This window comes from Bacillus rossius, chromosome 1 (genome assembly GCF_032445375.1).
Source record: "Bacillus rossius redtenbacheri isolate Brsri chromosome 1, Brsri_v3, whole genome shotgun sequence".
Taxonomy (NCBI): Eukaryota; Metazoa; Arthropoda; class Insecta; order Phasmatodea; family Bacillidae; genus Bacillus; species Bacillus rossius.
The window spans coordinates 164496338-164507828 of record NC_086330.1 but is presented as its reverse complement, the minus strand read 5'-3'; the positions used below and the strand labels follow the sequence as shown (position 1 = coordinate 164507828).

Here is an 11491-nt window from a genome sequence, read left to right as displayed (position 1 = left end):
TTTGAATATTTTTCGTCTCAGTTTAGTATTATATATATATATATATATATATATATATATATATTCCAAATCTTTTGTATTAGTAGAAGGGACTGTTTTTCCCGTAATGTATTTCAGATGTAGGAATTATCTGAGTTTCTGTTCCAAATATACGCCTAAGTATTTAAGACTTTTTACGAATTTAATACTGTGATAATTATATGTAATAAGGGTGGTCTTTTACACAAGTTACCCTTGACTTGTAGTACAACAGTTTTAATAGTTGAGAGCTCTAAATCATGTGTATTCATCCGTAGATAAGTATTTGATAGCACTACTCCAGAAAAATTATCCAGTCCCTGCCTATTGTTTCCTTGATTTACTATAGCTAGGTCATCCGCAAATGCGATGCGTGTCGCTTTGTAATGTTGAACACCTTCTTTAAGTAATTTATCTATGACTGAATTCCACTTGGTAGGTCTTAAAACTGACCCCTGTGGACAACCCCTATCCATCTTCCGACAAATTTTTATATTTTCCTGTGTTACCTGTAGCTAAAGATCGCTTAGATAACTCCATATTATTATTTTCATTTTACTTAAAGTTTTAACTTAATAACTTCTTTCTTTATATAGAACCATCTCAATTTATAAAATGCATTACTTATAATCAAAAATATGAATGTTATATATTTGTCGTAAACGTTATTTTAACTAACAGAAATATATTTATGGCTTGTTCTGTAGAGAATTTAGCTCTGAAACCAAATTAAAAGTTTATGCTAATGTTTTTGGATCAATGGATTTATTTTTTGAATATAATTCTTTCAATTTTCTTACCTAATGCATGTAGTAAGCAAATAGGTAGGTACAAATTTGGATTTGTTTTGTGTTTATTAATAAATATGTATAAGAGTAATCTTCCATGAAGACATACATGCATCGTTAGGGTATTGCTTTAAGTTGGTCTACCCAGCACTCTCAGCATTACCCTAACGGTCTGGGACCACCATGGGAAAGGATACAGAATACGCCGTATTCGCAATCGGGAAAGGAGTTAGAGCTTCGTCTATGACCAGAGGCTAGGGCTACCCATCCCAGCATAGTCATCACTTTGTCCATTGCCTCACTCAGCTAACCAGAGAGTGGTCTGTGTCCTTAGTCCTTAGACCATATCAGCACTGTTGACACCTACCCCAATCTACCACACCATACTTGGACCTCTCAATCAACCAGTGAATCCGTGGTTCTGTGGAGGACTATCGAACCGGAAAATGTAAATTATTATTATCTGACCTCAACTTGTAAACTCTGTACATGAAACAATGGTACTTGCGTAATAGTATTCACAAGGAAATCAGATATGTTTAAAAGAATATTATTAAAATAACGTTTTTATAAGTACTAGTACTAAGTAATCCTATTACGTACACATAATTTAACATAATACCTAAGTATACCAACCGCGGGATTATGTTGGGTACAATGAAGTTTACACAAAAGTTCCAATTATGCTGGATTTTATTGTTTACTATATCATAAAATACTAGTTATTTCAAGTCACCATATTTCTAGAAAAATTTCAATTGAAATCGTCTTTAAATCTCAGGTTAGTACATTATGGAATCCGTCACACGACCCATGGCTTACCACTAGTCATAGGGACCAATACATCTTTTTTTTATAAAAGGTTTAATTTTGCGTTTTTTCATAACTGTTAATTTCTCTTAATCGCAAAACACACGCAAAATATGAGAAAAACAATGCAGTTCTTTCGGGGTTAAATTTTGCATACATACGCCGGGGCGTCATTATGCCCATACAGCGTCTCAGGCTTACCTCAGGAGCAGGCAACGAATTTGTATTTCTTTCACTCCTAAGTAGGATGTCATGAGATATCTGTCTCAAAATAAATAAAACATACGTATAGGCCGCTAAAGCATTGTTTCACATCAATTGATGTCTGGCTAACTACACCGAAATCCTCGATACAGCTTAGCGTCACTTTTCAGATATACATTGAAGATGAACGCAGGCCATTTCAGAAGTTTTTTCAACTTAAGTTATCTGTTAAATTAATCTTAAAATGATTAATCCTGACGCGGTGACGTATTATCAATAATGTAAACATCCAAAACTTAACAGCCAAGAGTAGTTATTAGAATCAGAAATTGAAAATAAGTGTTTATGGCATATTAAATTTATATATTACATACTTATATTCAGTTACTGCAAAACGTAAACAAAGACCCTATATGTGGACGAGGCCATACTTGAATTGCATATCACTGTAACAGACATGCTCGAGTTCAAAGTTTATGGTATCCATTCAGAATTAAAACATTTAAAACACTGTTACATTTCAAAAAATGTTAATGTAGTGGCAATAACGCCTTATTTGATTTTGTCTCTGTTTTTCTACCCTGCACACTAACCATAGCATTGAATATGAAGCAACATAATAAATTGTTAATTAAAACATTTAACAAGTAAGGAGAACAGTAACTTTTTGTAGTTAAACTTTGTTTTGGCTGATAGTTGCTAGAGTGCTTCCGCATGGCGCATGCACGAAATTTTGATGTTTTATTACCTACTATTATTGTTATGACCTTTATCAGCATAATAAATTTAAATTTATATTAAAAATACACAGAAAACGGCTTTATTTGCTCCATGACAGGTTGGACGACTGGGTTGGTAAACATACGCCTTTGAAAACACACCCCTTAGGTAATTTATTAGACTGAGAATTAAAATAGGTATGTAAAATAAAACACACATTCGGAATTCTATTTTTTTTAATTTGAAGGAATAATACCCCTATCGGCTAGATAGCGTTGTTATAATCTTTATTTTAAAAACTTTCTTCTAGTATATCCTGTCTTTTTTATCCTACTGATGGGATCGTATTACATTAATGTGATCGTATCCTTACTCATGAGATTATATCCTATATAGTTGAAATGTACTTAGATTTTGTGATATGTGCGTAATCAAGTCTGTGGTAAGTACTAAATATTTAAATGCCCAAAACGTATTGGCCATGTAATAAGCGTAAAACATAGGATTCTCCGCTCTACAGCACTAACAAAATCAAGAACAAACAATGAGAGGTCAACAAATCGTTTTATTAAACAGCAACACGCATAACAATTTCAATAAAACCATGTTAAAGATTCTTTTATGATTAATATAACAGTTTGGAAAAAATTTGTAATTGTCATCAGTACAGAAAAATTACTGATAGTGGTATAATCAACACTATTTTATATGGCTGAAAAATGTATCCTTCAACTTAGAAATGATTGTTTATATATAAAAATTTCTCTGAGAAATCAAATTTGGTAACCAGTTTGTCATTATTACTTTTTTATTATTCTTGATCTTACCATGCATATGGAATAAAACTAGTTGAAATTTGACAGTCATTAAAATAATTAAACCACTGGCCTACACTACATATTTGGCCTACACTACATATTTGAAATATAAAGGTTAAAAATTTCAAGTTATATTGCAAACCATAAGTAATTTAATATAGGGACCAGATATAGGTGGTCTAAGTGTTTTTGAACACTTGAACTTGTCACAATATCTAGAGCATCTCCTCACATAAAAGTTGGTGCCTGTGTATACTTGTGGTTTCCTCTTGCTGGTAAATCCAGTAGCACAGAATATGATTTAGAAAAATAAAAGTTAAGTTACTTTATCATCTTTAAACTCTGTACCAATTCTGCAACATTACTCATTTGCACACTCACACAAAGTGACAGTTTTTATTTGTGCTGGGTTGATTGACTTGCAATTATATAGTAAACAAGATCTCAACGACTCGGGTACATTGCAGAAATGAAATTTGTATTCTTTTGCAAAATTTCAGATTTATGCACATCAAAAAAGAACGATAATTGTTTTTTTACCATGTTTCCAATTGATAGCAGATGGTGTCTCTTAAAACTAAATTTTGCAGTTACATAACCTTAAAAATGTTTTTCAATTGATAGGTAATAATAAGTTTTAGGAACAGTGCAGAAACATATCTCTACAAGGTTTACTTTAGACACATTAAAAAGTTATCTTTGCAATGTTTCTGCAGCAAGGCAGATGTATGTGTTCACACGTGTTGTTGTGCACGGGCGAGGATCAGCGCCAGCGGTGCGAGAACACGACCCCCGCGCTGTGCGAGCGCTGGCCGCGCGCCGGCCCGTCGTACACGCGCGTCCAGCGGCCGTGCGTGTCGACGCGCGTGTTGCCGTCGTCGCTGCGCCACACGTTGGCGCGGCCCTGGGCGTCCACCACGGTGCCCACGCCGCGCTCCCTCGTCGCCGACACCGCCACGTCGTTGTCGCGCTGGGCGGGCTGCGCGCCGGGCAGCGGGTACTGCGGCGCGCCCGGCTGCAGCGAGCGGCGAGGCCTCTCCCGCGCCTGCGCAGAGCGACCCTTTGGCAACCCCGCTGCGTGGCCTCGTGGAGCTTGGTTTGAGGCCGGGACACACATGGCCGCACCGCGTGCAAGTGCGTGACGGGTGATTGTTTAGTTTACTGTTTGACGCTTTCAATTGTATTTTAAATATTACCATAATTAATATAATAAAATTTGATTAATATTAAATGGATGTAGACAAATTAATGGAACAGATAAAGTGTCCGTGCATTTGCTTTTACGAAAGCAAGTTCTATTTGTAAACCTTTTCAACATCTTGTCTCCAGCAGGAAGCTGCTCATTAGCTTGTAAGAAAACACTGAACTGAAGCCGTGAGACAGACTGCACGTATGACACACGGATCAGTGTCTCGGCCTTTAGATGTGATCACTTTTTATATAAATTTGGATTTTAAAACTTGACTTTAAAGCATTGTTACTGGAGACAATAGCAAACTACCACACGAATTATCTATGCAAATGAAACGAAAAAACATTGTTGGAGTAAAAAAAAAATATGTATGTATTCGTCCTGAGTTAATTTGGCAACCATGGTTAATCTGGATGCACATGCTAGTATTCAAACTCGGAAGCTATAAAATCTAATTGCAGAATTGTTAGAATTTTATCACTGATTGGTTTTTCACATAGATCATATCTTGTGACTTCCTGTTACAATATTAAATAGATAATTCGCGAATTAATTTAATAACCAAAAAATGCATTATAAAATGAATAATTCTGATATAAAATGTAATACGTTGACCAAACCTTTATATATATATATAATATATTATATATATATATAGGTATATATAATGTACTCGTATCTCCACATGCAATGCAGCATAAAAGCACGACCGAAGACAAAACAAGAATATTTATTTATTTTTCTTACCTATCTGAAGAAATATATTTATGAATGGTGATTGCGCGTGTCTAAACTTCTTTAAAAATTTAGTTTGTCATACAAAAAACTATGTGGACCTAGGGCAAATTGGCTCTTGTTAGCACGTGCTTTGTTGGTTACTACCAATTTATGATGTTCTGAAGTGTGCTAAGTTAAAAAGTAAATTAGCGATAATGACTTTTTCAGATCAATACACAGAAGCCATGTTAACAAAAGAACGAACCAGATAGTATGTTACATGATAATATGCAGTGGGCTTTGAATCGAATACGTGTATTGCTTAACCTCGAATAGAACTAAATTTGAAACAACTGCGATAGTTTCAACTTAATTAGTACATATTTTGTTAAAGTGGAGTAAAGTGTTTAGTTTGCTGTTTGTTTAACTAATAAAATATTTATATATAACCTTCACATTTTTAACTAATAAAATCCAGAGGTCAAACGCAGAAATAAAATCTAAACGACGCTTCAATTTTAAACACAGAGCAGCAAACATAATATTTTTCAATTTTTTTTTTAAATAAAAGGATTATTTTCTTCATATATCAGTGTTTTTGTTATATAGAACGTTAACTAAGTAACTGAAAAAATTTTCAAACATGATTGTAAAATTTAGTGGTTTGCTTTATTAATTTTTCTCAGAATATAATGTATATTCCATTGGTTAATTTTTAAGGAGTTATGTATTAATTATATGTCTTATTAAAATCTTAATCTGCATTCTTTTAAAATTCAACGAAATAGTTTATAGATTTATAAAAACTGTAAAAATTTAAACTTTTATTAAAATTACTTTATGTTAAGTACAAAGAAATGTAAATAAATTAAAATTTACATAAAAAAATGTAATATACAATTTTTTTTGGTTTTATATACAAAATTTGATATTTTTAAATATAAAAAATATATTTTCCTGACCAATGCTAAAACAGATGATTAATTAAATATACTAAACGCTTTATTAATTAGCCATTATGTTCTAAAAAGCATATGTCCCCTAGGTTTTAAGGAACACTGAAAAAACTAATCTTTACAAAAATTCTGCAACATCTTAAATATGCCTGTCTTTAAATTTCATGCGTTTGACGAAACATTAACCAAGGTTGTCGAATCAGCATAAGTGGTGCTATTAAATAAATAGTTATTTTTAAACCGACTGGATTTATATAAACAAGTAAGGACCTAACCGCCTCGACCTTCAGTGGATGAATGTTCTAAAGTGGGTGTCGTGAGCTGACCATCAGTAACTCCGCCGGCATCATGGCGGCCTCCTCGCGCTCCAGGAAGGGGCCCTGATGGGTCGCCGGCCAGGGTCCGGGCAGCTCGTAGCGTGGCACCGCCCCGCACAGAGCGAGGCCCACGGACAACACCAGGACGGACAGCTGCATGGTCGAGCCTCGTTGAGTCTGCAGGACAGCCCCACTCACTCTCCGCCGGCCGGTCTACAATACACACTTGCACCCTTCCCTGCATCCCTGCACTTGGACATGGTGTTACGTCTTGAATACTGCTAGGTGCTTTAGACTCAGGGAGGGCCTACTATTGCCGGGTTCATAATTGAAGTCATAAGAACGATCCCCTCTCTCATTTCTCATCTGAATAGCAAAACATATAAACCAATAATTCCTTGTTTGTTTTGCTATAACCGTTTTTTATTTATACTCACTTCAAGACGGAATTGTCATGATACTTCCTATCCAGTTATTTTCAGTCTATTAAAATAAATATCTTGAACCATCCCTTTTACATAAATGTATGTTTAGTTTACCAATATTTCAACAATACTTTTTATCTTACACTATCTCCATAGACACGCATTATTTAACGTGTTAAACCCGGCGCAATGCTGTGCCTCCAGACAGGCAGGGCCGACATCTGGAGCCGACCAGGGATGGACCAAGCACTGCTCGAGGTCACAAAGCTTTGACAAAATGTTAACGCATGTTGGGGAGGGGGACATATATTATCCTCCTGCTCCCATAATCCTGTGTAAAATATATCATACCCACCAACGAATGAAAAGAATTTGAAAGAAAATTGCGGGAAAATTTGTGTTATTACTTCTCCCCACCCCCTTCAACTAAATAAATAAAATTATGAGTTCGCATTTTTTTTGTATTTAGAAAAAAATAAATTTTTAATTACAGATATATGCTAATTTCTATATTTACACGAAATTAGGTATATCAGTTAAAACTAATGTTGACAGTAATACTGGGTAACGATTCATACCCGGGAATTTTTGGTTTGTGTTGTCCCAGTACCTCTAATAGTTAATAATTATTTTGTAAACGTTTCCCTGAATAGCTTTATAGTGTTAACTGTGCATATTAATAAGCTTAATATTACGCTATATGTTAAATTTTTATATATTTGATTATTTATTCTATGTTTTAATAAAATTTTGGTTTAAATGAAACATTAATTAAAATTATGTCACTATTTTCGTAAGAAACACTCAGTATTATCTTAAAAAGCGTATTTTTTCATACAAGCAAAAAGAAAGATAGCCATGTGTTGTACAAATTTACAATATCTTTCTTGTAGGATTACTATTTCTAGGCATCTTGTTTTCAAAGGAATCTTTTACACCAGTACAGAAATTTTTTTGTGTGTAGTGTTGGGTAGCTTTCTGCTTTGGAAGTGATTACGGATATTTCGTTTCCTCAAACTATGTCTGAGAACGATTCTTGGTCCGCGGAAAGAGCGACCACTAAGGAAAAAAGGCTTTCAACGACCTACTTCAGGGCGCGACCCTACAAAGGAGACTTTACCTTGTGACCTTCAGGAATCAGGACTCTTTATCTTGTGTTACATTGAAGTCTGAAACCCTTTTCGGAGCCCAAGTAGGCTGGCCATTAATTAAAATAGGAATTTTAATCGTCGGAGTAAAATTATTTCAATATCAATATTGTTTTTTTAAAATAAAATATATTATAAAAATTTAACATTTACTTTTGTAGATAATTTACCTGTAAACCCGATTTTTGATTACTGCGATACTGTTTATGGCGATTTAACCGAGGTGCAATGCGAAAGGTTACATCGTATTCAAAATTTTTTTGTTCGTATTATTTTTCATTTAAAGGGTGGTGAGCATATCTCCCCGTACTACAATAGGTTATCTTGCCTAAAACTTTACAAAAGATGACAGTTCCATTCCCCTTTACGTCTTAAGAATATTGACACATGCTCCGTCCTACTTGCTGACAAGTTTCAGTTCCTCGGTTGATGTCATGGTAAAGGTACACGTTCTCAAAGAAATTGTTCTTTGCTGATACCCCCACATAATACAGCTGTACACTCAAAATCTTTCTCTGTGACTACCGCACGTGCCTGAAATTAACAGCCCGAGTCAACCAGACTTCCAAATTCCCTTTCTGTGCTTAAGAAAACATTATTCAGGTACTTGCTTAACTACGATAATCAGGTTTGATCTGTGGTATCAGATATGTGTGATTGAAATTGTGTGAATGTACATGTATATGATTTATTGTAAGAAAATGTATTGGTATATATATTTTAATTATTTGTGTCATCTTTAGTTTTTACATAATTATTTAGGTTATTAAATATCTAAAAATCTTTATAACTTTAGCATTAGATAGATTATAAAAGACCGTTTTATAATAAGCCTTTAATATATTATACTTTAAGTAGCTCATGTTTATTTTATTTACTCATTTTTTGTTATTTTTATATTTGTACTGATATGTTCTTTCAGATTTATTGAAATGTATTTGTGACAATTTTTGGTATGTCTAATCTATAATATTTACCAGGTTTATTTTACATGTGCCTAGTTACTAAAGATGTATGTGGTTAAGTGTAAGAAATGGTGGTACGCCATAACTTCGCCACTTCAAATAAGGCTATTATATATTACTAGATATTATTAATGTGTGTAAGTACTGTATACATTATATTGTCACCTTCAAACAGCTAAATACGAATACAATTATTGAGATAGTAAATTGTAAGCATTTAATTTTCTACCTTCTATTCTCTTAATAGATTACTGTCAAATGATTATTTGCATTAAACTTGGTGTAAGTGAAAATTCTTATCTTGTAAACTTGCTTTGCTTGCAGTAATGATGCGAAATAATTCAAATGCTCAATAACTATTAAAATAGAAAGTTTTTGAATTCTATGTTTTGTTAGCTCGGTTTATCGCCACAATATATTTGGAAGCAATTTGCAAATACTTATTGCAATATTAGGTGTACGATATATCTAAAGATTCCTAATAAATTAAGAGTGAGAAATGAATGTTTTGAGATATAATAAATTATGAGCTTAATACTTTCGGTTATAATATTTCCAAATAATAAGCGTTAGAAGCGCTATTGCATCAAATTCACTCACCTTCAGTAAATACAGAGGAGTCTGGAGATCGACTACAAACCCATGGCAGTAGCAGTGTTCTTATATATTCGCGGGGCTGGAGAAACATCCTCTTGAAGGAAGGGGGAAGTTACGGATGAATCTTGCGTTGTGAAAACATACTCCAGTGAATCCCCTGCCTCTGTGGTAGGATGGGGCTTCTGCGAAGTTCATAGCCGAGCAATCAGCGCTGATAACCCGAGGTCACAGAGTTGCCGTCGCCCGCCGTCGCGTCACCGTGTGCAGCGAGGCCGCATAGGCCGCAGAGTGGGTTTTTCAGGGGTTTGGCGGGAAGTAAATCCCCTTGGCTCTGGCACCTAGGATCCGTGTTGTTCAAAATTTATTTCAACTGCTTTAGGGCCCCGTCTACCCAGCACTCACACAGTGTGCTAGACTTGGGAAGAAACCACGCGATTTGAAATATGCTCACGTTATCTGAGTGGTGTCTTTAAAAAAAAATTAAGCTCTCTAAATTTTACGGTGAGGGTGGATGGGTAGGGTGTTTTCCGTATTTAGGTTTTAAACTGTTTATTTTAGAAGGATGTAAATAGTTAAAACGCGTGTTTTTAGACCAATATATAGAGTTGAAACGCCCGGTAAAGATTCCTTAAAGCACCCAAGGGCATTACATTACACCTTAATCTTCATTTCTTTGCCATGTTATGTAATGGTTATCGCTCAGATCTCATAGATGTCTATTGCACGACTAGAAGACAGCCTGCCAGTCCGCAACTTTGCGCTTAAATGCGATACCGCGCTAGAAGCACATGCTAGCGTTATACCGCCTCACTGAAATTGATGAGCCCCTGACTAACTGGGACTTTATTTTGAATTAGTTTGATTTGATACGACGAGAATTACAAGTTCATTACCTAATGGGCGAATTCCCAGGAAACCTTTCAAGTAATATGATATTCACACATAAGTTTTAGAGTTACGACCACATAACATTTACAGTATTATATACTTTTTCAGTTTAGGGTTTTAATTATGTACATTAAATAACTCGCAAAATTACTTTCCCCAATACACTTTGTTTTTGTTAATGGCCCTGGCTCCGGCTCCATTACATGAAAAGGTACCATTTGAAAAATAATTTTGACTTCACATGGTATATTTTTATGTAAGATACTTGCCGGTTTACGCTGATCGTCATAGTTAAAAAAAGACCTTTCCAGTAAAATATTACAAAGCTGAACAGTAAAGACACGTGACGAACAAGCTAATATCAATTGACACACTAAATGAATCTTCAGCATTGCAAGAATCATACAAAAAATTTAAAAAATATATGTTTTATACATTAAAATTTTTCGTACTACGTGCTTATTTGTTTTTGAGAAACTTAAATATTCACTTAATAATGTTCTTTAAATCTTGACTTTATATTGGCAATCGGACGTTTTCTAATTTCAGTGAATCTAATAATAATTTAATATTGAATTTGTGCCGTTTATTTTAATTGAATATATAATTAAAAATGAAATCAATTAAAGGTTACTACAATACATATAATCGCATTAATGGTTTGTTTAAATAATTCATTGTATTTGACGCAAATTAGGAAGGTATTTGTTTTAAATGTAATACTTAATGTTATTTCATGACCAGAGCATATTTGCTAAACAGTTCTTTATTCAATAATGTAGCTACAAATGACAATTTCTAATTTTTTTATGATTAAAACCTATAATTTTTCTGATAAATCGTATGATATTTAGCGCAATACAGAACAAAATCCACGTGTATTTACTTCTACTGAAATATAACTTTTTTTAAGCTCACGGATGAAATT

At 34.1% G+C, this 11491-nt stretch overlaps 1 protein-coding gene across 2 annotated transcripts; it reads right to left on the bottom strand.

Moving 5' to 3' along the window:
• Window positions 1-3085: 3085 nt before the first annotated feature.
• On the bottom strand, window positions 3086-9767 carry LOC134527085 (holotricin-2-like). Of its 2 annotated transcripts, XM_063359435.1 has the most exons (3): window positions 9679-9767; window positions 6550-6717; window positions 3086-4403 (listed from the first exon to the last, which is right to left on the bottom strand). In XM_063359435.1, the coding sequence occupies exons 2-3, from the start codon at window positions 6697-6699 to the stop codon at window positions 4122-4124; spliced, it is 432 nt and encodes a 143-aa protein (XP_063215505.1). In that variant the 5' UTR covers window positions 6700-6717; window positions 9679-9767; the 3' UTR covers window positions 3086-4121. The 2 variants fall into 2 exon arrangements, with proteins under 2 accessions (XP_063215505.1, XP_063215504.1); XM_063359434.1 differs by lacking the exon at window positions 9679-9767 and having other exon boundaries at window positions 6550-7474.
• Window positions 9768-11491: the final 1724 nt, after the last annotated feature.

Excerpts from the sequence above, each read along its gene's own strand:
- LOC134527085 (XM_063359435.1), bottom strand. The coding sequence starts at position 6,699 with ATGCAGCTGTCCGTCCTGGTGTTGTCCGTGGGCCTCGCTCTGTGCGGG. Across the intron at positions 4,404-6,549 it reads TGCCGGCGGAGTTACTGATG|GCGCGGGAGAGGCCTCGCCG; the intron begins GTCAGCTCACGA and ends CGCTCTGCGCAG.